Source organism: Puma concolor, chromosome D2 (genome assembly GCF_028749965.1).
Source record: "Puma concolor isolate L17-30 chromosome D2, mPumCon1.1.hap2, whole genome shotgun sequence".
In the NCBI taxonomy this organism is placed as follows: domain Eukaryota; kingdom Metazoa; phylum Chordata; class Mammalia; order Carnivora; family Felidae; genus Puma; species Puma concolor.
In genome coordinates, this window is record NC_141677.1 from 15,547,021 (window position 1) to 15,567,798 (window position 20,778).

General features: G+C 55.3%; 2 protein-coding genes across 10 annotated transcripts in view; one reads left to right on the forward strand and one right to left on the reverse strand.

Annotated features, from left to right (window-relative positions):
• Positions 1-6,352, forward strand: part of PCNX2 (pecanex 2) — a 303,804-nt gene extending 297,452 nt beyond the window's left edge. For all 4 annotated transcript variants that reach the window (XM_086679664.1, XM_086679662.1, XM_086679661.1 and 1 more), the window contains exons 33-34: positions 3,521-3,969; positions 5,429-6,352. In XM_086679664.1, the coding sequence (XP_086535790.1) occupies positions 3,521-3,969; positions 5,429-5,602 (623 nt within the window). In that variant the 3' untranslated portion in view covers positions 5,603-6,352. The remainder of the gene's footprint in view (positions 1-3,520; positions 3,970-5,428) is intronic.
• Positions 3,144-20,778, reverse strand: part of NTPCR (nucleoside-triphosphatase, cancer-related) — a 39,973-nt gene continuing 22,338 nt past the window's right edge. Inside the window, exons 4-7 of one of the 6 annotated variants that reach the window (XM_086679668.1) lie at positions 20,287-20,496; positions 19,674-19,736; positions 11,415-11,519; positions 3,144-5,629 (exon numbers count right to left, since the gene is read on the reverse strand). In XM_086679668.1, the coding sequence (XP_086535794.1) occupies positions 11,451-11,519; positions 19,674-19,736; positions 20,287-20,496 (342 nt within the window). In that variant the 3' untranslated portion in view covers positions 3,144-5,629; positions 11,415-11,450. Of the gene's footprint in view, positions 10,199-10,884; positions 11,520-19,673; positions 19,737-20,286; positions 20,497-20,778 lie in introns of those variants that run through there. The other 5 variants (XM_025915036.2, XM_086679671.1, XM_086679670.1 and 2 more) reach the window with 5 other exon arrangements.

Below are 20,778 nucleotides of genomic sequence, written 5' to 3' on the forward strand. Positions count from 1 at the left end.
CCCAGGCCCCGGAGGACCAGGGAGGTGAGGGCTTCCTGAGGCTCCGTGCCGCGGACCCTTGGCACCCGATGAACAGCAGTGTCCACAGGTGTCCGCGGGGTGACAGGACAGCCACACCCAGCTGGCCCTCCAAAGACCGGGACCCCTTACGCCCACCCGCTCCTTGGCGGGTGCGGACGGCACGGGCACTCGGGGAGGGTTTCTGACTCGGGCAGGGTCAGGGGACATTCTCCATTCCCGAGGCCCCGTGTATACCGGCCCCTGGGGTCCCCGGGACAGAAGGCCCCGAGAAGGAGCCCCTGGTGGGAAAGGGCAGCCCCAGCTGGCCGGCCGGCCCTGCCCTGGGGAGCCCAAACCTGCTGCAGCCGCTGGTGCCCTGACGAAGCCACCTGCCCGCCCTTCCGGCAGGCCGGCGCCCCCCACCCCACCCCCACTGTGCTGCAGCGGAGACCCTGGGTTTCATCTCAGCCACAGCCCTCTCTGGCCTCCCCGTCACCCCCCAGGCGAATCAAACTCCTGTGCCCACATGAATGGAGACCAGGGCTCCCAGAAAGGGAGTCTGCCCAGCCAGCGGACGTTAAAGGCTGTCCGCCGGTCAAGGGGAGGGGATTCCCACACCCAGATCTCTGTCCTTGGCTCGGAAAGTCCCTGCCCCAGCGCCCCACCCCAGAGGCCACCCTCCAGTGCACGGTGAGGGCCCGGCCTGCCTGCAGGGGCACATCCGGGGGTCTCAGCCTCTAGGGCAAAGTACTAAGCTTCTCCAGTGGTTCTAATGGCCGAGGTCAAGAAGCCGTGTCCCCACTCGAAACTTTCCGGGGCCAACTCTGTTCCTCATCAGGGATTTACGACGCTCTAGGGTCTCGGTGTGAGGTCAGTCCTACGGGAGGGTCCCTGCCGTCCCTTACTGCCAGTCAGCGTGCTGTGTGCTGAGCCTTTGGGAACAGCGCAGCCATCGTCCCTTCAGGGGGGCGGGGAGGATGGCGGCCAGTGCCGTGCACACCGTAGAGCAAACAGTTACCACCCGTGGGCGGAGTGCCGTGCGGGAGGGAGGCCCCGGGGGTCAAGGTGGAGGGCCTGACTCTCTGGAAGGGCACGACAGAGCAGCTTAGCCAAGTGGCAGTGATGGAACAGTTGGAAGGGTGAATGTGAACCAAATTCTAAGGACAGGGATCTTGTTTTACGGTGCCCAAGGCTCGATTCCCGTAACCGGGGACCCAGCCGCTCCTTCCCCTGGGCCCTGCCTCTCGGTTCTCAGCCGAGTGTCCCAATCCCGGTCCTTGCCAGACTCCCGGAGGACTGACCCCTGTCCCCAGCCCGCCACACTGCGTCTGCTGCCCCCCTGCCCCCCATGTGCCCCGCACTCACTATACGGTCTCGATCACGGCCCGACGGCCTGCAGTCTTCTTGCCACACCAAGAAGTAGACATCCCAGCTGTAAGGGGACTGGTCGCTGTGGTGGAGGCTGGTGGCCTACTTGTGGGACGGCAGTTAGGAATTCATAACTAATCTGAATCCCAGACTGGACAGGAAGGCTATGCTAATAGGAGGCTTCCCAGAACCTGTCAGATAACCATCAAGGATGGAGGAACGGTGCCAACATGATGAACCGAGGAGGGTAATTTCTATGGTATTTCAACCCGGGTTCTAAGGAGGTTTGCCCTACAAACGCTCCTCATTTGGTAATGGAGAACTGGCAAAGTAAGTAAAATTGGAAAATAATTACCCTGAGCAGCACAGATGAATTTAGCACGATTTGCTTACTTGTTCCACTTGCAGAATTAATTAAAAAAAAATTAAGAGCAGCAATAACAACCACGAAAGGCAACAAGAGTGAAGCGATGAGGTGCGGGGAGGCACGTTATCTTGCACAGAACACAGACCATTCCTCTTGGACGGACAGATGGGTCTTCGTCCCTTTGTTTCTGGGGCCCGCTGATGAGTTCCCCCACCGAGCACGGGTGGTCTGCTACCCAGCCATCAAAATCACTGACTTGCGGATGAATGTAGGGTATTTTTGGACAGCAATCAGCATTACGGTATAAATCACAAACAGATGTTTGGCCTTGTCAGACTGAACAGACTACCAAATCACCGTCTTTGCTAATTCGCATTCGTCAGGGTCCCTTTTCTCCCCGTTTTTCCCTCCGAGAGGGTAACTTAGCTCTTGGGTGTGGGTGGATCAGATGGGCGCCGGCCCCGGGTTGAGAGCGCCAGGCCAGGGGCTGCCCACGCTCCTCCCAGTCCTGTGGGACTCTGAGCGGCACCGTGGGTGGGTCCCTCCAGCAGGTGGGTAGGAGCGACCAGGTGGGGACACCTGTGGAGACGGGCACCACCCCCCCATCCTGCTGTCTACATTGCACTGGATCCACATGAGACAGAGGGCCCTTGCAGCCAAAAAGAGGCAGAGTGGAGGCGGGGCTGGAGGGGACCCCTGGAATCTCTGTATTAATATGGTCCCTAAGGCACTCTCTCTCAAGGACATGTCTCTTCTCGGGGCCTCCTATACACATATGTAAGGATTTTAGAATCGCCAGATGCACAGTTATTAACTTGGACATTTGGGGTGAGGTGGAACATGAGAAAATGCACGGGACAGTCCTCAGGGGGCCACCCCTTCAGCCCCTCTGTTTTTACCGACTGAATGTCTACAATGTCGCGGCTTCGGGAGACATGTCGATAAGGCAGTTTGTAGAACCGTGTGTGAGGTCACTATCTGCTCCCTTCAAAATGATAGTTCAGAATTAGAGCCTAGCAATTGTTGATGCTTAAGCGACTCAGCGTCCTGGCGAGCACACGCCTTCCTCCCCCCGCTTCCCTATAAAACTGCCAGTGGTCGCGTCCTTCTCCCAGAGACGTGGGCAGGACCAAGCCTTTGGGGCAGTCGGAACCCTTCTGTCGAGAATGGCCTTGTGTCTGCAAGCCTCAGCAGGAGCCCTGAGCCCAGGCGCGGCTGGCACGAGGGAGTTGGGGGCCACGCGCATGTCAATGTGGGCCTGGGCCTGGGCCTGGCCAGTCACACCTGTGAGGGCTTCTTCTTAATGACCTTGATTTTAGGGGAAAACTTTTGTAGAAAACGAAGGCTGAGGCAGGTGGCTCAACCATTCCCCCCGCACCTTCTGAGGCAACTAAAAATGACACAAGCCTGCATGTTTCTTCCGTTTATCGCTGCTTATCAGATGAGCATAGGAACCAAGGTCCTGACGCAGGAACCGAATTGGATTTGCTTGCTAGGGTCAAATTACACTGTCAAGTGACACATCCCAGGGTGCCTGGGTCTGGAGCTTCTGGAAACGCAGGACTCGCGCCGATCACCCTGACCCCCGCTCCCCGTGGCAACACTTCCACTCGCCCGGGGGCTGCCGGGGGCTCTTGGCTCAAGCCACGTCCTCAGGGTCCCGGGAGGGGCCGTCCCGACCTTGGCCACAGTGGACCAACCTGGGGCCCAGCTGCCCATCTCGCCGCACAGACCTTAATGTTGGTAAGCACCTGCTGTGGCAGCCGGTTCCGCTTTCTCTTACAGGCGGCAGGAAAGGCCGGAGTCAGTCTGTCCAAGCACACGAGGCGTTGAGCCAAAGGCCGCCCGGGCTGAGCTCATCGGGCCCCATCCTAGAGAGCCACCCGGCCTTCCTGCAGACGTCCACGTCGGTCCACGAGCTGGCCCAGAGGCTCTCGGGCAGCCGGCTGTCCCTGCACACCTCGGCCGCGTCCCTGCACTCGCAGCCCCCACCGGTCACCACCACGGGCCACCTGAGCGTCCGCGAGCGGGCCGAGGCGCTGATCAGGTCCAGTCTGGGCTCGTCCACCAGCTCCACCCTGAGCTTCCTCTTCGGCAAGAGGAGCTTCTCGAGCGCTCTGGTCATTTCTGGACTCTCTGCCGCGGAGGGGGGCAACACCAGCGACACCCAGTCGTCCAGCAGCGTCAACATCGTCATGGGCCCCTCGGCCCGGGCCGCCAGCCAGGCCACACGGGTAAGGGGTTCGGCCGGCGGGCCAGGGTGGGGTGCGGGCCCCCGCGTCTGCCATCGCCTCGTCCACGGGGGCCCCAGACAGGAGGTGTTCTGGCCGTGCGCGGAGGCAGACGAGACGCACGGCACACGTCCCGCAGGTGATGACACACGGCAGGCAGTATGGAGGCTGCGAGACACCGGAGCTCAGCTGAACTGCTCTCCTTAGCCCCGAACCCGGGATGCGAGCGGGTCCACACCCCCCCCCCCCCCCCCCCCCCCGGAGCAGGAACACGTTCTCCTTCGTTCCCTTTTCACACCAGTCTGGCCCGAGGGAGGGGGAAGAACACACATCAACACCGGCGTCAGACTACGGTCCGTTCCTTCCACCGGATTCAATCTGAAAGCTGCCGTGGTGTGGCCTTCTACGCATGTATTTAAATGCTAGGAAATGAGAGGTTGAGGGACTCCCCCTAAGCAGACGGCTCCTTACCCAGAGCTCCAGGCGAGCGGACGTGAGGCGAACACTCGCGCTTCGTAAGAGAGAAAGTGAGTGAAAACGGACACTCCCCACCCAGCGGTCGGGAGGCGAGGACAGGAGGCACAGGGCGCACTTGGGTGTCACAGTGCAGGTCTCCCGAACTCCTTCTGGGTGTTCACACATTCTCCTGCTCTAAAAAGCACGGGAGTCACGGCCTGCCCCTCTCTGGTTGGGGGACTTGTCTGCAGCGGGCTGATGGGGGCCACGCCATGGGAAGGTGCCCTTCCCACCCCTGGGTCCACGGTCGGCAGGAACCCCCTCCGCGGGGCCGTGGGGCCGCGGCAGTGGTGGGGTTGTGGGCCTCCTGGAGCCCCAGGCCACACCGCCAAAGGCAAGGAGGCTGGCTCCTTCAGGAGCTGTAACTAGGTTTAGTTAGGTCACTAAGGTCTAATCAAGCTTCCCTCATAAAAATGCACAGTAACAGACTTTTCTCCCACCGCTCAATCTGTTTAAGATGCCGTCTGTGGGTGTGGTTCTGGGGTTCTGGCAAATTCAGTTTCCCTCTTTGCAACAGGACAGCTGGGCCCTTGGCACTCTGTGCACCCAGGGTAAATAACCATCCGTATGACGGTTCAGGGGCAAACCTGCCGTACTGAGCGTTCCTGCCAGGTGGGAAGTGTGTGTATGGGGGGAACGCTGGCCAGAACCCAGGAAATCCAGGCACACAGTGACCTCTCCCCCGAGGGCCCGTGTTCCCAGCATGGCCACATGACCTGGGGAAAGGTCCCCATGTGCAGAGCCCCTAGCTGCCCCCCCACCCCCGGCACATTGGACCCCTGGTTTCCTTCCTTCCCCACCGAAGCCAGAACCCCGGGGCCCCCGCATCCGACCTGGGACCTGTCGCGTTGGCGGGTTAGGTCGGCCCCTGCGGCGGCGGGTGGGGATTCGAAGCGGCGGTAGGTAACATTTGCTGAGACCCCTGCCTCTCCTTTCTCTCTGGAAGCACCTCTCTGAGCCGTGTGAACCCACCGAGGCCACCGAGCAGGGGCAGCTTCGCGACCGCCGTCTGGCCGAGGCCATGGCAGAGAATGGGGGGCTGATGTGCAGGAGAGCAAGCCAGGAGGACATGGGCCTGGACGACACGGCTTCCCAGCAAAGTGCGTCCGATGAGCAGTAGGGGGGCAGGGCTGGCCAGGAGCCCCTCCTGTGGAAAAACGAGAGCTGCTGTAGCCAACAGTGACTTTACCTCGGGTTCTGGAAGAGTCTCACGTGAGGATAAAACACGGGGCAGCACACCCCCTTCCCCCAACACTGCTCCAAGCCACCCCTGGAGCCCCCCGGACGTGGGATGCACAACACACTTTCCAGAATTTGAAAATTCTAACAAAAAGCCATGTAATATCTTAAATAGAGAAGTAGAGCGCATAAATAACTCTTTCCTGCCCTGAAGAAACTAAGACAAGTGCATGTTAATAATTGGCATTTTATACATTACCGTTACCACGTTAAAGGGACAGCAGCACCCATCATACCATCCGCTGGTCAAACACAGTAGGGTTCAGTCTACGCATAAAGAAAACCTCACTTCTTTATAGTATTTATGCAGACGTCAAGTATAAGCCAGCGGCGGCTTTTCTGCAAGAAACGTGGTAGTGCATGAAGTCGGGTCTAAAGTATCCCGTGAGAGATCCAGCGACGCTAGCGACCCAAGTGTAGAAATCTAGGCCTGTGGGGGGAGCACGGAAAGCCATTTGGAATCCCATGACGCTCAACTGTAGTCCCCGGCTTCCCACAACCAGGCCTGTCTCGCCCGGCGCTCCCATACGCTCACAGGAATGTTCGCTGGTTTTCCGAGCCGAGCGATCCTTCCCGGGTCACAGAACACTTGCACACACCTTCGTTTTTGGAATTAAAATGTTTACAGTTACTGTTGTGTCCGGTTGCTTGAATTCTGCTGTAGCCTTTATTATGAGAATGACATTTGGGCAAATTCTGGGACTTTGCCCACCTGAAGAGCCCCTACCGGGTAAAGCAGAAACCCGGTTCCTTGTGGATGTAAGGGGTGGGGAGGGGGGGGGCGAGGGGGTCCATGAAGAGTATCATCACCGGCCTGTGGTTCATCCCTTCTGGAAAGGAAAGAGTTAGAAATACTCATTTTGGAAACAGTTCTGCAAGTTTCTTCAAGGAATCTAGGATTTGGAAGTGTGGGGAGTAGGGGAGGGCATGGTGGAGAATTTCCTCCCCTCCCCCCGTAAGTAGATGGTAATACTTTTTCTTTTTTCAAAATAAGAATTGCCAATTAATAATAATAGGTAGGCTCTGTAAGCAGAGGCACAGTACATTGTTCTCACATCAGTGATCCCTGGAGATGCAAAGTTGGCTATTGATTTAAATGCAGGTGATTGTCTAATGAGAGGCTGATAGAACCTTACTGTAGTTCTCCAAATTGGCCAAACCAAACTTGGCTGGCAGTCCCTGAAATCCTCTTGGGCCACTTTACAGCCAAGCCCTCAGGACTAAATGCCCGGCCCTGAGCTGTGAGCGTGGCCTCCCCACAAAGGGCATCTCCATGAATTCCGTAAGAAAAACGACAGATGCCCAGTAGCAGCCTGATGTGAGCTAACCACCCAGTGGGCATCCAGAAGCAAGCGACGCAGAAAGCCATTGTGTTCCACAGAAAATGAATCTCCTGGGGCACCTGGGTGGCTCGGTCGGTTAAGCGTCCGGCTTTGGCTCTCAGGTCAAGATCTCACGGTTGGTGGGTTCGAGCCCCGCGTCGGGCTCTGTGCTGACAGCTCAAAGCCCGGAGCCTGCTTCGAATTCTGGGTCTCCCCCTCTCTCTGCCCCTCCCCCGCTCACATTCTGTCTCTCAAAAATAAATAAACGTTAAGAAAAAAAAATAAGGAAATGAATCTCCTGAAAATAAGAAAATGAATCTCCTGATGGTGGAGAGACACGTCAATGTAAACGAGAAGCCGAGAGCTCCCGCTGCTCCTGTGCGCTGTTCTGCTGGTGCTTCGGGAGCGGCTTCCCTAACTGCAGACTCGGCCGCTTATCCCGGTTCTCAGCGCAGAGGGAGCAGAGCAGCTTGGTTATGGTTTGTCAACAACAGCGAAGGCCAAAGTCCTCGGATCTGAACGCAAGCGTGCGTTGTCTGCGGGAGTAGAATCCTCCGGGCGTGCATGGCGGGAGTGCGTACATGTAAACACGCTTCTGTGCGCGGGTGTGCGTGCCCACAAAGGGAGAGATGGGGTCGGACCCCTTCCTGGACCCTGCAGGCCGGTGGGCAATGCAGCCACGCTTTTCCTCTACGTTGTGGCGAACCACCTTTCCGTTTTCGACGCGCATCAGAGAATTCCTTGCAAGACAACGGATTAGCCCCCATTAAAAGGCGATATTCCTAAAGTGACATCTCCTGCAGAAGTCGTTTAAATGCGCTGCCAGCATACAACCAAAGGGTTATGTTTTTGGACACTGAACGAAACGGTTTTTCCTCTAAAGAGGTTTGATATAAATCGTGTGGCTAACCGGGCATTATTGATTCTAAATCAATGCGTTTGCACTGTGTGCTGAAACCATCTGTCTGGCAGGTAGTTTTCTAAAATCACTCGATGCTCCGGCGTCTCCTTGCCCGTAAAGCGTGCAGCGCAGCCCTTGTGTCCTCAGCCCCTCTCAGGCCTCCTCCACCGTCCAGTGGTTTGGTCCAAGTCATTACATTCTGGGGACACAGCACCCACCATCAGCGCACACACACACACTCACACACACACCCACGTGTGCAATCTTCCCAGATGCAACCTTCGTGAATTCCAAGACGGGAAGAGAGAGAGGGGAAAGGGCCATTCCACTTTTTCTGGGCCACCATCGCCCCCTACCCCGCCCTGGATGACCTGGGGGCTGGGAATGGAGGGGGCCTCTGGACTTGCAATTGTGCTGGGAGCTCTGACAGATGAGGGCCCATGAATTTGAGAGACTCGTCCATCCCTGCACATGCGCATATTCAGAGGTAGAGGGGAAAAAAAGGTTTTTTTTAAAGCGCTGTACCTAAGTGGCTGGTGGTGCGGTCAACTCATTCTCCACATCCGTTCTGCTCTGTCCCGTCCATGTTATTCCAGCTGAAACTCTTCACACAAACAGTACACCTGTGCATTTTGTGTTTTCAAAGTGAATTCTTCCTTCAAGTCTGGCCCCTGACCCAACTATCTGTTAGGTGTCTGGATTTGAAGAGTAGGCATTTCAAACCCAGATATGAACGGGAGCTCCCGACGTCAGCCCGTCCCTGCCACCGCACCCCTTCCTCTCCCAGACCGCCTCGTCTCGGGTAGTGGCACGGTACGGGTGGACCCGCGCCCTCGGCTTCCCCTCCGGTCCTGGCCTGTGCTCGGTACGTGGGCCTCCAGTGGTGTTCTGCCTCAGCGTCTCTTGAACGCTCAGAATGCGCCTTCTACAGACTGTGTGCGGTCAGTCGTGGGTTAGAGTCATTTGTGAAGTCATCTGATCTGATACCACAGACTGGGGGGGTGGGACAGCAAATGCTGATTTCTCACAGTCCTGGAGGCTGGGAGGCCCAAGATCGAGGCTCCAGCAGATTCAGTGCCTGGTGAGGGCCTGCCTCCCGGTTCACAGATGGCCATCTCGCGGTGTCCCCGCGAGGCAGAGGGGAGAGCCCTCCCCGATCTCTTATAAGCGCCCTAATTTCATTCACGAGGACTCCACCCTCACGACCGGATCCCCTCCCCAAGGCCTCCCGCCTAACACCATCGCACTGGGACTTAGATTTCAACACAAGAATCTGGGGGGGGGGGGGGTGGACGCAGACATTCAGACCACAGCATTATCCTTTATTAAACTTCTTAAAACACAGGGATAGCTTCTGATATCTTCATATGTGCCCCTGATCATCCTGACAAATTATTCAAGGTCCCTGCCAGAGCCACCACGAAATGCTCTTCCAGTTTATAGCTGCCAGTTTATCCCAGCAAAATGTCAGCTCTGAGATCTGGGGGCACACGATGCACAGAAAAGGACAGAAAGCTTCAACAGGGACACAGTGGGAGGAGTGGAAAGACATTGGGCTTTGGAGCCACACAGACTTGGTTCAAACTCTGTATCTGCCACTAAAGGCAGGTTTCTTTACCATTAAAGAGGAAGCACGCAGAAGCTCGCATCCCCTCTACGTGTTGGGGGCCGTCCAGAATCTGTTCTTCACACTGGGTACCTCCGAGGACCCTGTTTCACCCACCCTCCACAGCCCACCTGGTTTCAGCTCTCAGTGCCCACAAACTAGCGATTTTACCTTCTTGCGAGAAATTTCACTAGCTTTCCTTCTCAGACACAATCAGTGTACTATATAGTCATGACTGAAAACACAGAACTCAGGACAAGCAGCAGAGAGGAGAACGTCCCTTCGCACTTTGACAGACAGGCCCCTCCTGCAGGGCCAGTAAAGGCTCCATGTGATGGGCTCCCTCTGGCCAGGGAGGACCGGCTGCACCAGGCCTGTGCGGGGTCCGTCTTCAGGGGCACGTAGGTGACGCTTCCCCAGCCTGTTCCCTTTCTCAGTTTACCTGAGGCCGTTGCGGGATTCAGGACTGTGGGCATTGGCGAGTAGGTCTGAGGCAGCGGCCAGGCTCCTGGGGATTGAGGAAGCCTCTGCTGCTTGAGTCAGTGGCGTGGCCATCCGGACACACGGAGGTGCACAGACCACACCTGCGTGTGGCCCTCCTTCGGGCCTGGGCAGCGGGACAGAGATGCCCTCGTCCCCACTCTGGATCTGTAATAAGAGATTAGTTCATAAGCTGGTAGGCCTTTCAGCTGTGACCCCTCAAAGGCTCAGCACATCCAGACCAAGCTTCGGGAGGCTCCCCTGGGGAAACACCAAAGAAAGGATCCTGACCAAAGAGCCCGTCAGGGGCCACCGACCACTGTCCCGGCTCAGAGACGCAAGTGTTTCCCATACTGTCCAGTGCACCCAGTGCTCAGGACCCCTCACTCCGCACGCCCAGACCGGGCCACCGTTCCAGACAGGGGCACGCCTGGCATCTGTGCCAGCTGGGTCTGGAGCTAAGGCCGGCTGCTCAAGTATCCCGGAGATTCGCGGATCTGCACCAGAAAGGACCCAAAAGCACCGTGCGGTCTCCGCAGTACTGTCAACCACCTGCCACCTTTTCCACAGCCGCCCCGCGACAGGCTGAACCTGATCTTTCCACACCATTCTCAACAGCCCCAGCTCCCGGCACCGGGCCCTCCCCAGGGGATCACACGGATGGCTGCTGCCGGCTTCCTTCCATGCTGTGGCATCGCCTTCCTTGGACGACACTCATTTCCCCCTTACTCTGGAAGGGAAACGGGGTACGGAACGGTTTAAGGCCACGTCTAAGTTGATGTGGCCGGAGTGGGGGCTCCGACCCAAACCCACAGGCCTGAGTACAGAATGAAGACCTGCCTCCCACACAGGGCTCACGCGTTTGCACCAACACATTTATTTTTATTTTATTAAGCAATAAGCAAACAGACGATGAGATGGGCGGGGAGGACCGAAACTGGCCTTTCCCTGAACTATTTTTACAAACCAAGTAACTAGTGTCCCTTGAAACCACAGCTCCAACTGGAGCGGGGTCTGAGTTCGGGACGTGCAAAATCGGTTAGGTAGCGGCCGCTCCTCTCCCCCTTCCCCGGAACACGCTTATGAACTTCAGTGGGGGCGAATTCCATCTAATACCCCGAAAGCCATTTCTCATTCCATAATTTACCAGAATCATACGCGTAACTGCAAGGGGAAATAAACAGACCCCCTCGGCATAAATAAGCCGCGGCGGACCGCTCATCGTGGAGTGCAGGTCAGGCATTAAGGCTAACTGATCTTTTAAACATTTTTTGGAGAACAGCTGTCAGGCTTTCTCCGGAAAAACCCACAAGGCTTCCGAAGCCGGAAGGCCTAAGTCCTTGCCAGGCAGGGCCCCGAGGAGGCTCCGCGTGAACCAGCATACCTCTTCAAGCGCACGAAGCAGGGACGCGAGCCGTCTTCACTGCCTGCCGCTCTGCACACACGTCACGATATCTGGCAGAAGGCGGTTCCTATTCTCCTTGGTGACCTGTGGGGGAAATAAGACAAGGCTTCAGAGTCCCTTCCTTTTCCTCAATCCTCTGACAGGCAGTGCTCTATGGGGAGAGCCTGGGAAGGGGAGGCAGGTTTCATAAGCCCCGGCCGAGAGCACTGTGAGGACAGGACACGCGAGGTCGAATGCCACCCCTGCTTCTGCAAAGCGACAGCTCAGACAGTGGAAGTGGTTCTAACCACGAGGAGCTGGGAGCTGACCCCCTCGAGGGGCTCTGGGTAGATGTCAATGCAGGTGGGACGCAGCCCCCGTGCGACCTGACCTGAACCAGGAGAACCGCCTAAGAGGAGCCCACCGAGAGCGGCCAAACCTGAACTCTGGGAAGTCCCAGAGGTCAGTAATCTACTCGTCTCTCCACATGGAAAAGCTGAGCCTGGCGAGGAGCCTCTGACGTCAGTCAACTCCCCATCTGCAGGATGGGGAAGCTAAGTCCGGGGGGTGCCAGGACCACACTGAGCCCTCGGAGGTAGCTGGGGACACAGCAGAGGCTAGACCTCGATCCCCCCACTCCGGCTGCATCCTCTGTAATTCGCATCCTTCCACAAAGGAACCGGGAGTTCATTCACACTTTACCCGGTGATCTGTTTTCATTTTCCTTTCCTTTACTGCTGTGGTCCCAATGAGTCCAAGAAAAGCATTTAGACGCCCCTTCCTGGGTGGGGGGTTGGACGGTGGGCGGTCCAACCAGGACGGTGGTAGGGGCAGGGCCACCTCCTCAGCCGTCACCTGTGTGTGCCTTCTGCTCGGCCCCCACACGCACCCACTCAACATCGATGGGGTGGCGACCAGAAACTGAGCAAGGTACTGGGGACACAGAGAGGACTCCAATAGGGACTTGACCTCATGGAGCTGGCAGAGCAGAACAGAGGGACAGACGCGGACAGTGAGTGCACTGGTGGTAAAGGGTCCGGGAGAGAAACTCTGGAGAGGCGCACGGGAGCTGCGGCGGGGCGAGAAAAGACTTCCGTGGACTGGACTGGACTGAATTTTGACCGGTGGACATGGGAGAAGGTCCCCCAGACAAAGACGCAAGCAAAGAATCACAGAAAGAGTAAGTGAGTGCATCTGGAGAGCCAGCAGGCTCAGTGCCGGCGGACCCAGAGACCGGACTGCCCACTGCACGAGTCCACACCCGTCCACGTCTAGCGGACCACCTGGCACAGAGCAGGCGCTAAATGAACGTGTGATGGAGACGCACGGCGGGCTTCATCCCCGTGGCTCCCCAGCACCCACTCACCCTCCTCGAAGAGCACTGTGACCTTCCTCTGGGAGACGACGTCATCTAGGAAACTGGCTCTTGGCCAACGAGTTCCAGCTGGGCCTGAAGAGCCTCCCGAGAGCCCGAGTCCTGAAAGGACTGAGTCAAGCAGCAAACGGCGAGGCCACCACCTCTAACAGTAAGTCCAAGGACGCGGTGCACTGGTCCTTGCCCTGTTGCTCTGGTCTGTGGTCCCAGGAGGACCATCAGCTCTGCTCCGGCTTGAGAAGAAACTGCCACACAGCCTTGCAAGGCTTTCTGTTGCTGTTTTTGCTTAAATTAGCCAAGTCCCTCTCTGCTGTTTGCATTCAAGGAAGTCTGCTGATGTGAATGGAGGAAAGGGGGAGACAGTGGTGGGAACTGGCAGGCTCATCAGGGGGCTTCGTAACCCCACTGCGCTAGTGGAGAGGGGCCGTTAGATCCCTTCCTCCCCGCTGACTTCACCAGGAACTACCCTAGGCTCTGCCCTCAGAGTGTTTGAGAGTTTACCGTGTGCCTCAGAGGGCAGAATACAAGATGAGGGGCATTTGGGGCTACTTCCCCTAGAAATGTAAGATTTATAACACAGGAGACGTGGAGCTGGGAGAGGAGGGACGGAAAGGAAAGACAGAGGGAAGGAAAGTACAGGAGACGTGGTGGGGGGGAGGAGGAGAGGGAGGGGGAGGAAAGGAAGAGACCACTTGGACCAGAGGGAAAGAATTAATGCCAGCTTTGCACGGGTGAGAAACAAGGGGCAACCAGGGCACTGCTCGCCCCAGGCACCCCTGCCTCAACTATCCCCTGGGTTCTCTAGCCAGTCACCAAAAGGAGTGCACGGTCATGGGCATTTGATCCTCCACTTGTACAGGGGACAGTCCCACTGCTGCTCGGTTGTAAATGCGAGCTGCAGTGAGGAGAGCATGGAGGGTGGGTGGGGGCAGAATCCACATCTGCAGGGAGGCTGGGGCAGGAGCGGAGGCTCCATCCCAACTCTGTAAATCCCCAGGCTTTCGAGAGGGCGCTTGGGGCGGGGGGGGGGGGGGGGGGGGCCTGGGAAGGAAGGCTGAGAAGGTGGGAAGCCCCATGACCCCAGGTGCCGGGTCTGCGTGGAGGCTGGTTAGGCGGCACAGCCAGGGCGGGCAGAGCAGGGGGGATCTAACAGGCGTGGGGCTTCAGAGGGAATAAAAAGGAGCGCTTACAGGCCACGCAGGCACAGTTCTGTATGTCTGGGCAATGCCTCACCATCTACTTCGTACGGTCATGATCACGTGGCCACCCTGGTCTCAGGACCCGGCTCGCAAGGCCCCATCTGGTCTCGGTTCAACTTCACGCCGGGCCTCCGGTCGGCGAGCACGCCCCAGCTCCATCGCCCAGGTGTGAGTGAGCCCCCGCCCCACCCGGGCCCTCCGTGGGAGCTGTCGGGTAAGGGTGTCACAGCAGGGGCAGAGGCGGTGTGTCCCACATGCTGAGGGCACGCTCCAAGCCCTAGTTCCATAGAAAAAAATAAACACTGGAAAAGATTCATTTTGAGAATGTTTTTGTGTTAAAAATGTAACGAATGCAGGGGCGCCTGGGTGGCGCAGTCGGTTAAGCGTCCGACTTCAGCCAGGTCACGATCTCGCGGTCCGTGAGTTTGAGCCCCGCGTCAGGCTCTGGGCTGATGGCTCGGAGCCTGGAGCCTGTTTCCGATGCTGTATCTCCCTCTCTCTCTGCCCCTCCCCCGTTCATGCTCTGTTTCTCTCTGTCCCAAAAATAAAAAACGTTGAAAAAAAAAAATTTTTTTTTAAAAATGTAACGAATGCAAAAAACGACATTAATATTTTGCTACCCCCCCCCTTGATTGCCCTAAGATTGTTTCTGAAAATTTCACAGTAAGGGGTCTATATGAAACTGTCTACAGTGTTCAGTTACTACTGTTACATTCCTTGTGCGTTGAAGACGGGCTCTCAAATGTGAGAACAAGTAAAAATCATCTGTCAGCCTCAGGGGCCCTCCCCTGCACGCACAATCCTTGTCTTGTATTCAACCACCAGAAGGCTGGCCGCAGAAAGCCCTTACCGAGGAGATAGCACTAGGCGCAGAAGAGAACGAGCTGAGGAAGAACGCAGGAAGGAAGCCCCTGCACTCTCCACCCCACTGCACTGCAGCCTCAAGAGAAAGGAAGCCAAGTGAGACCTGAGCCCTCTGCCCTGTCCGGTGGCCCTTGATGAAGATCAGACCCTAAGTTCCCTGGGGACAGGGGCATCTCATTCATCCTATGTCTGGCACATGGTGGGGGTGTGGGGTGCCCAGTAAATGTTTACTGCATTCTGAGCTGAGCAGGGTCTTTGAAACACAGCTGAGCAATAACATAAAGATTGTGAAGACTCTGACCATCTTAAGCATCCACGTTGCTCTGTGTGTGCTGCCTCCAGGGGCCACGGAAGGGCCTGAGAGCAACCAATCAACAACCTGGGCACCCGGACATCAGCGAAGCTGTGAATATTCAGATACAGGAACAGGCAGCAGGGAAAATGCCCCTCACTGCACATACGTTATTTTCCTTGAACCTGTGGGAAAGACCCTGACAAGTTCCTAGTAAGCAACGGATTACAGAAAGAAATTTGACAATGCTTGTTATCATAAGTTAACACACATCCAAAGTTATTACTAGCCTGTTTCATGTTGTGTCTTTATGTTACTGAACCTAAAATTAGGATTATTCCTGAATCCAATCCCTTTCGCTCTACTTTTTTCATGAAGGTTAAAGTTTCCAAGCCAAGAATTATTTTCACGTTGTATCAAGTAAGACTTTGCCTGCCTTGAGTTTACAAGACTTCCTTCTGTATTTTCTTCCGAGAACTATAGTTTAGTTCTTAAATTTAGGCCTAGGATCCTACTCTGAGTTAATTCTGGTAGATGATGTAAGGGTCCAACTGCCTTCTGTGCATGAGGATGTCCAGTTTTCCAACACTGGATGCAGTTTGCTGAAAAACAATTCTTTCCTCATTACGTTGTCTCAGCATGCTTGCTGAAAATGAACTGATCCTCGACGTAAGGATTGATTTCTGGACTTTTAGTTCTATTCTACTGATCTATGTGTCCAGCCTTCGGCGAGGACCGTACTGTCTCGATCACTGAAGGTTGTAGTAAGTTTCAAAATCAGGAAGTAGGAGTCCTCCAACATCTTCTTTCTCAAGACTGTTTCAGTGGGGTCCTTCCCATCTCCACGTGAATTTCAGGACTGGCTTGTCAACTTCTACAAACACTCTGCCTGACTTTCCACCCAGAGGTTAACAGATATTCTCTCACTCCTGTATCTGCAGGAGTCCACAGGCCGGGAGGGCAGCAGCAAATTCCAAGTGAGACTAACATGCTTTATGCCCTGCTTGGTGAAAACAACCACCAAGGAACAAGAAGAGGTCTAAGAATTTCCAAAATGGAAGGAAGTCGGGACCTACTTCCTGTTATTCTTGTGATCTTACAATCCACAAATTGTGATCTTACAATCCACAAATAAAAATTAAAAGCATAAAAACTGCTTTATGGAAAAAAAAAAAAAACAAGTGTAAAAGGCTCTGAATTCAGGATAGTGGAATAGATTTTAGTTATAGCAACACTTTATAAAGTAGAAAACCAAATAATTTCTAGGAACCTGAGATTTTTTTTTTTTTTTTTTTTTTTTTAGCAAAATCATCTGAACCACCCCATCAACAAAGGAAACAGTACGGCATTATGCTAACACTCAGGCTTGGAAGCGAGACAGACGGAGCCTTGAACCCTAGCTCTGCAGCCTACTGAGAGACCTTGGACATGCTATGCAGCCTTGGTAAAATAAAGGTTATGTGACACACCCACCGGGGTACTGTGAAGTCTGCACTGGTGGGTCTACAGTACTGGGCACAGCACCCAAGTCCAGTGCTCAGTGACTGGTGGCCACGTCGGCATCTAAATGAACGTTCCAGGCTCCAGCTGCCTCTTCTGTCCCGTCAGCAAATAACATTCCCAGCGTTTCCATCAAGCAGATATTTCAAAGGAAATCAAAAGAAATATGCTTTCTAAATGCCTCTAATACAACCAAACTCGTGCGTGCACGCGCGCGTGTGTGTATGTGTGTGTGTACATGTGCATGTGTGTGGCACTTCCACTGGAAGTGACAAGCAGGGATAAAATCTTTTCTTCACGTTACTAGAGAACTAGGAAAACAGTGCACACAGCTCTTTCTAGTAATCTTGATCCATGGAGATCTTCCTCTCTTGCCTCTGCAGCATTAATGTAATTACACTCAAATAAGCAACTATGAAATAAATTAAAAACATTTTTCAGTGGCCACACTTAGAGACCAGTAAACTCTACAAGACATGAAAAAAAAAAAATTTAACCAAACTTCCTAAAGAGAAACCTAACAGGAAGGCGACCGTCAATACCCACACCACGACAGAAGTTTCTAAATTACTAAACCATCCTCCAATGACAGGGGTGTTAGATCTTTTATTATAGTACCGCAAGTCCCTGAGGCTCTGTTCTTCTTCGCCACCCCCCCTCCTCAAGCCTGCTCTGTTGGGCAATTTCTATTGTTCTACCTCCAGGTTTACCATTTTTTTCCTCTGTTGTCTCCATTCTGCTGGGGAGTCCCGCCAGAGACTTACCTCATTCAGTTATTGTAGTTCCACAATTTTTATTTGACTCTTCTTTATGTCTCCCATAGCTCTGCTAGACCTTTCCATTTCTTCATCGAGACTTTCTATTTTTCTTGTATTTCAAATGTGTTGGCAATTGATCACGGAAGCGTTTTTGTGACGGCTGCTTTAAAACCTCGGCCCTGTGATTCTAACGTTCACGTCACCTTGCTGTTGGCACGTGTTGATGTTTTCACTCAAGTTGCTTTTCCCGGTTCCTGGCAGCACAAGCGATTTATTTTCAGTTGTGTCTGTGGTGGTGTCCCCTGGCTGAGCTTCCTAGCTGGCGTGCCACCTTCTTTCCACCATTCAGGTCTCCTTACGTTTGTTTTATGTGTAACGTCCAACAGTTTCAGCTACAGCTCACAGGAGGAACAGGGAGAAGTGTGTCTATTCCACCGTATCTAGAACTGGAAGTTTCCAGGTGTCTTTCTGAAAGGCAGTGCTGTTTGCCTGATGCTACTAAGAATAAGTCTAGACGGGGCGCCGGCATGGCTCAGCTCGTTAAGTGTCCGACTCTTGATTTCATCTCCGGTCACAACTTCATGGTTGGTGGGTTTGAGCCCTGTGTTGGGCTCTGCACCGACAGTGTGGAGCCTGTGTGGGATTCTCTCTCCCTCTCTCTCTCTCTCTGCCCTGCCCTGCTCATGTGTTCTCTCTCCCTCTCTCTCTCTCAAAATAAATGAATAAACTTAAGAAAAGAACAAGTCCCTACAACAGGAGTAACATCAAGGGGCGCACTTTCCCCCATGAGTTCAGTCCCATCTCCACGGTCCTGACACGCGCAGCTGTTCGCAAGGAGAGGCTGCCCTCCCTACCTTACGCAACCTACTGCCTTACCCGGAATGTTCTTCCTTCTTGTCCTTCTTCTCTCCACTTCCTCCCTCAAAACCCCACAAGAACCACTTCCTTCAGGACACCTCTCCCCGCCGCCTTCTGCTCACAGAATTCTCTCCCTTCTCTGCTTCCAGATCTTGACTGTCACATCATCTATCTTTCTTGAGGGAAGGGGACATGCTTCACGTGCGCTGTCGGACTAAGTGCTGGACACAGAGGCTGCTCTCAAACACGGATTCGGAGAACTCTACTGCGTGTCAGAAACAGAAAGGATGCCAGAAATATCTAATCCAAGCCCTAAGTTTGCACATATGGAAAATGAGATTCTTCATATAAAACGGGAACACAAAGATCACACAAGCCCCAAAGGAACACAAGAAAGAGAAGAATAACGGGGTACGTAAGCCCCTATGTCTCGCATAATTAACCAAAAGCTAATCATTTTATTTACACATCATTAGGAGCAATGATTACCTTGCCCAGAGAATAATTTCCAGTTTTAGAGGAGAAGATGTGGTATTATTTTAAGATACCATGTTCTCCTCTGGACATCAGGGCCAACTCCCCTGATCCCACTCACGGCTCGTAGACCCCGCTGGTCTGCAGACGGCCAGTCTCTGGACCAGCCACTCCCCACCTTCCCGCCTGGAAGCCGCCTGGCCTGAGAACCACTCGTCTTTCATCATCTCTCACTGTTCACTGCCTCTATTTCCACAGGAACTTTAGAAACACAACCACGAACTCACTTGGAGGCCACGTAAAGTAAGAGACAGAGAGAAAGAACAGCACGAAACTGAAGACGAGGGCCCCAACTTCACAGATGTCGCGGAGCACGTGGCCTCGCGGGGCCGTCCGCTCACCCGTGAGCTCCTCCGAGAGGCTCCCTGGCTGGACCCGTCTCCCCAGCCACCTCCAGCCCAACGACCGCGCCGCCCTGCCCTATCTTCTCCACACTTAGCAACATCCGCGTGGCCGAGCTGTGCGCCCGCGCTGCTGCGGTCCGGCCCCCGCCTCAGCAAGTCCACTCCGGGGGGCAGGGACGTGGTCTCGTTCAGCATCGCAACCTCGCTCACGGTGGAACCCGGTCGATACTTACTAAATGAAGGAAAGGAGCGAGGACTGCACCAAGTTTTCCAAGTCTGGCTGCTCTGACCCTGACATGTGTCTCCTGCCCCCACAGTACCCCTGGAGACTGTGGTGACGGCACGCAGACGGCCCGCTAGGACCGGCGGGCCACGGCGGAGGCACGGCAGCCAGCGACATCCGGCGCTTGTGGTACCTGGCAGCCGGAGCTCGCCTCCCACTCTGGCTGGTGGGGCGGCCCTGCCAGCCTCCTTGTTCCGGGGCCCTCGCGGGGCCTGGGTTGAAACGGGGGGTGGGGGTGGGGATAGCAGGTACGGGCAGAGCCCGGCGGAGACGCGGCTCTCGCCGACACAAAGGTGGCACGGCGCAAGACAGCATCTAAGGACACAGACAAAGGGCTGTCAGAGGCCCGTACGTTGGCTCCGACATCGCCACGGGATAGTGTGACAGCACCGGTCCTCCCTCCCACGTGCCGCACCGCAGAACCCCGACAGCCCCCCGGTAGCCCCCCGGGAGCCTGTCAGGGCAGACTCTGCAGGCGTGCCGTCCGTGTGGCCAAAGGGACTGAAGAAACGAATCTTTCCTTTGACTGAAACATAAACAGTGACAGACGGCTGATGGCCAGCGCACTGGCCAGCGCAGAGAGCGCACTTCCGTCATCGCGGAAACTGCTGGTGGACAGCGCTGCTCTGTGGCAGACGGAGGCCACGGGGACATGTGTCCTTTCATCCGTGACACGTATGACTTAAGTTCTGTAAGTTCCTAGAAAATCAGACTCACCTGGATCTAGCCTAAGGCGGGGGGGGGGGGGGGGGCGGGGAGCGGGGGGCGGGGAGAGATGGTCTTTCAGAGCAAAGGCACACCTCAGAGCCACACCGCTGAGGTCACCCGCTCCACTGTCACAGACGCAGGGACCGGTTGTACTCACACTGAACACCTGAACATCGTTCCTGTTTCTTATCTCTTCCACGAGGGCCAGCGGCTTCCCTTTAGGCACCGGGATTGTGCCCAGGACTACGGTCCCCGGCGTGGACAGCGTCTGGCGGACAGCCTGGATGAAAGGCTGACTGAAGAGCTCCATTTTCCCAATCTCATCGATGACACACACTCTCTGCCCCGGGCCGCTGCCGGGACCTGCCTGAAGACAACAAAGACGCCAGGGTCACCTGAGGCAAAGGACCCAGGGGTCCCGCTCCCCAGCCACTCACCAGCTAAGCCATCCCAGGGCGAGTCAGTTAAGCCCCGGAAGGCAGAAGATCGTCTCCACGGGACACTTAACTGGCAAACGGATCTGGAAGAGCTCCCTTGGAAACCGCAGCAACCAGAAAATTCAGTTCCCTAAGCCACCCAGGTTCCTGGCAATTTTCTCTCTTCTAGAATGGTTCCAATAATAACCAAGCTCTGTATTTATATCCACCCA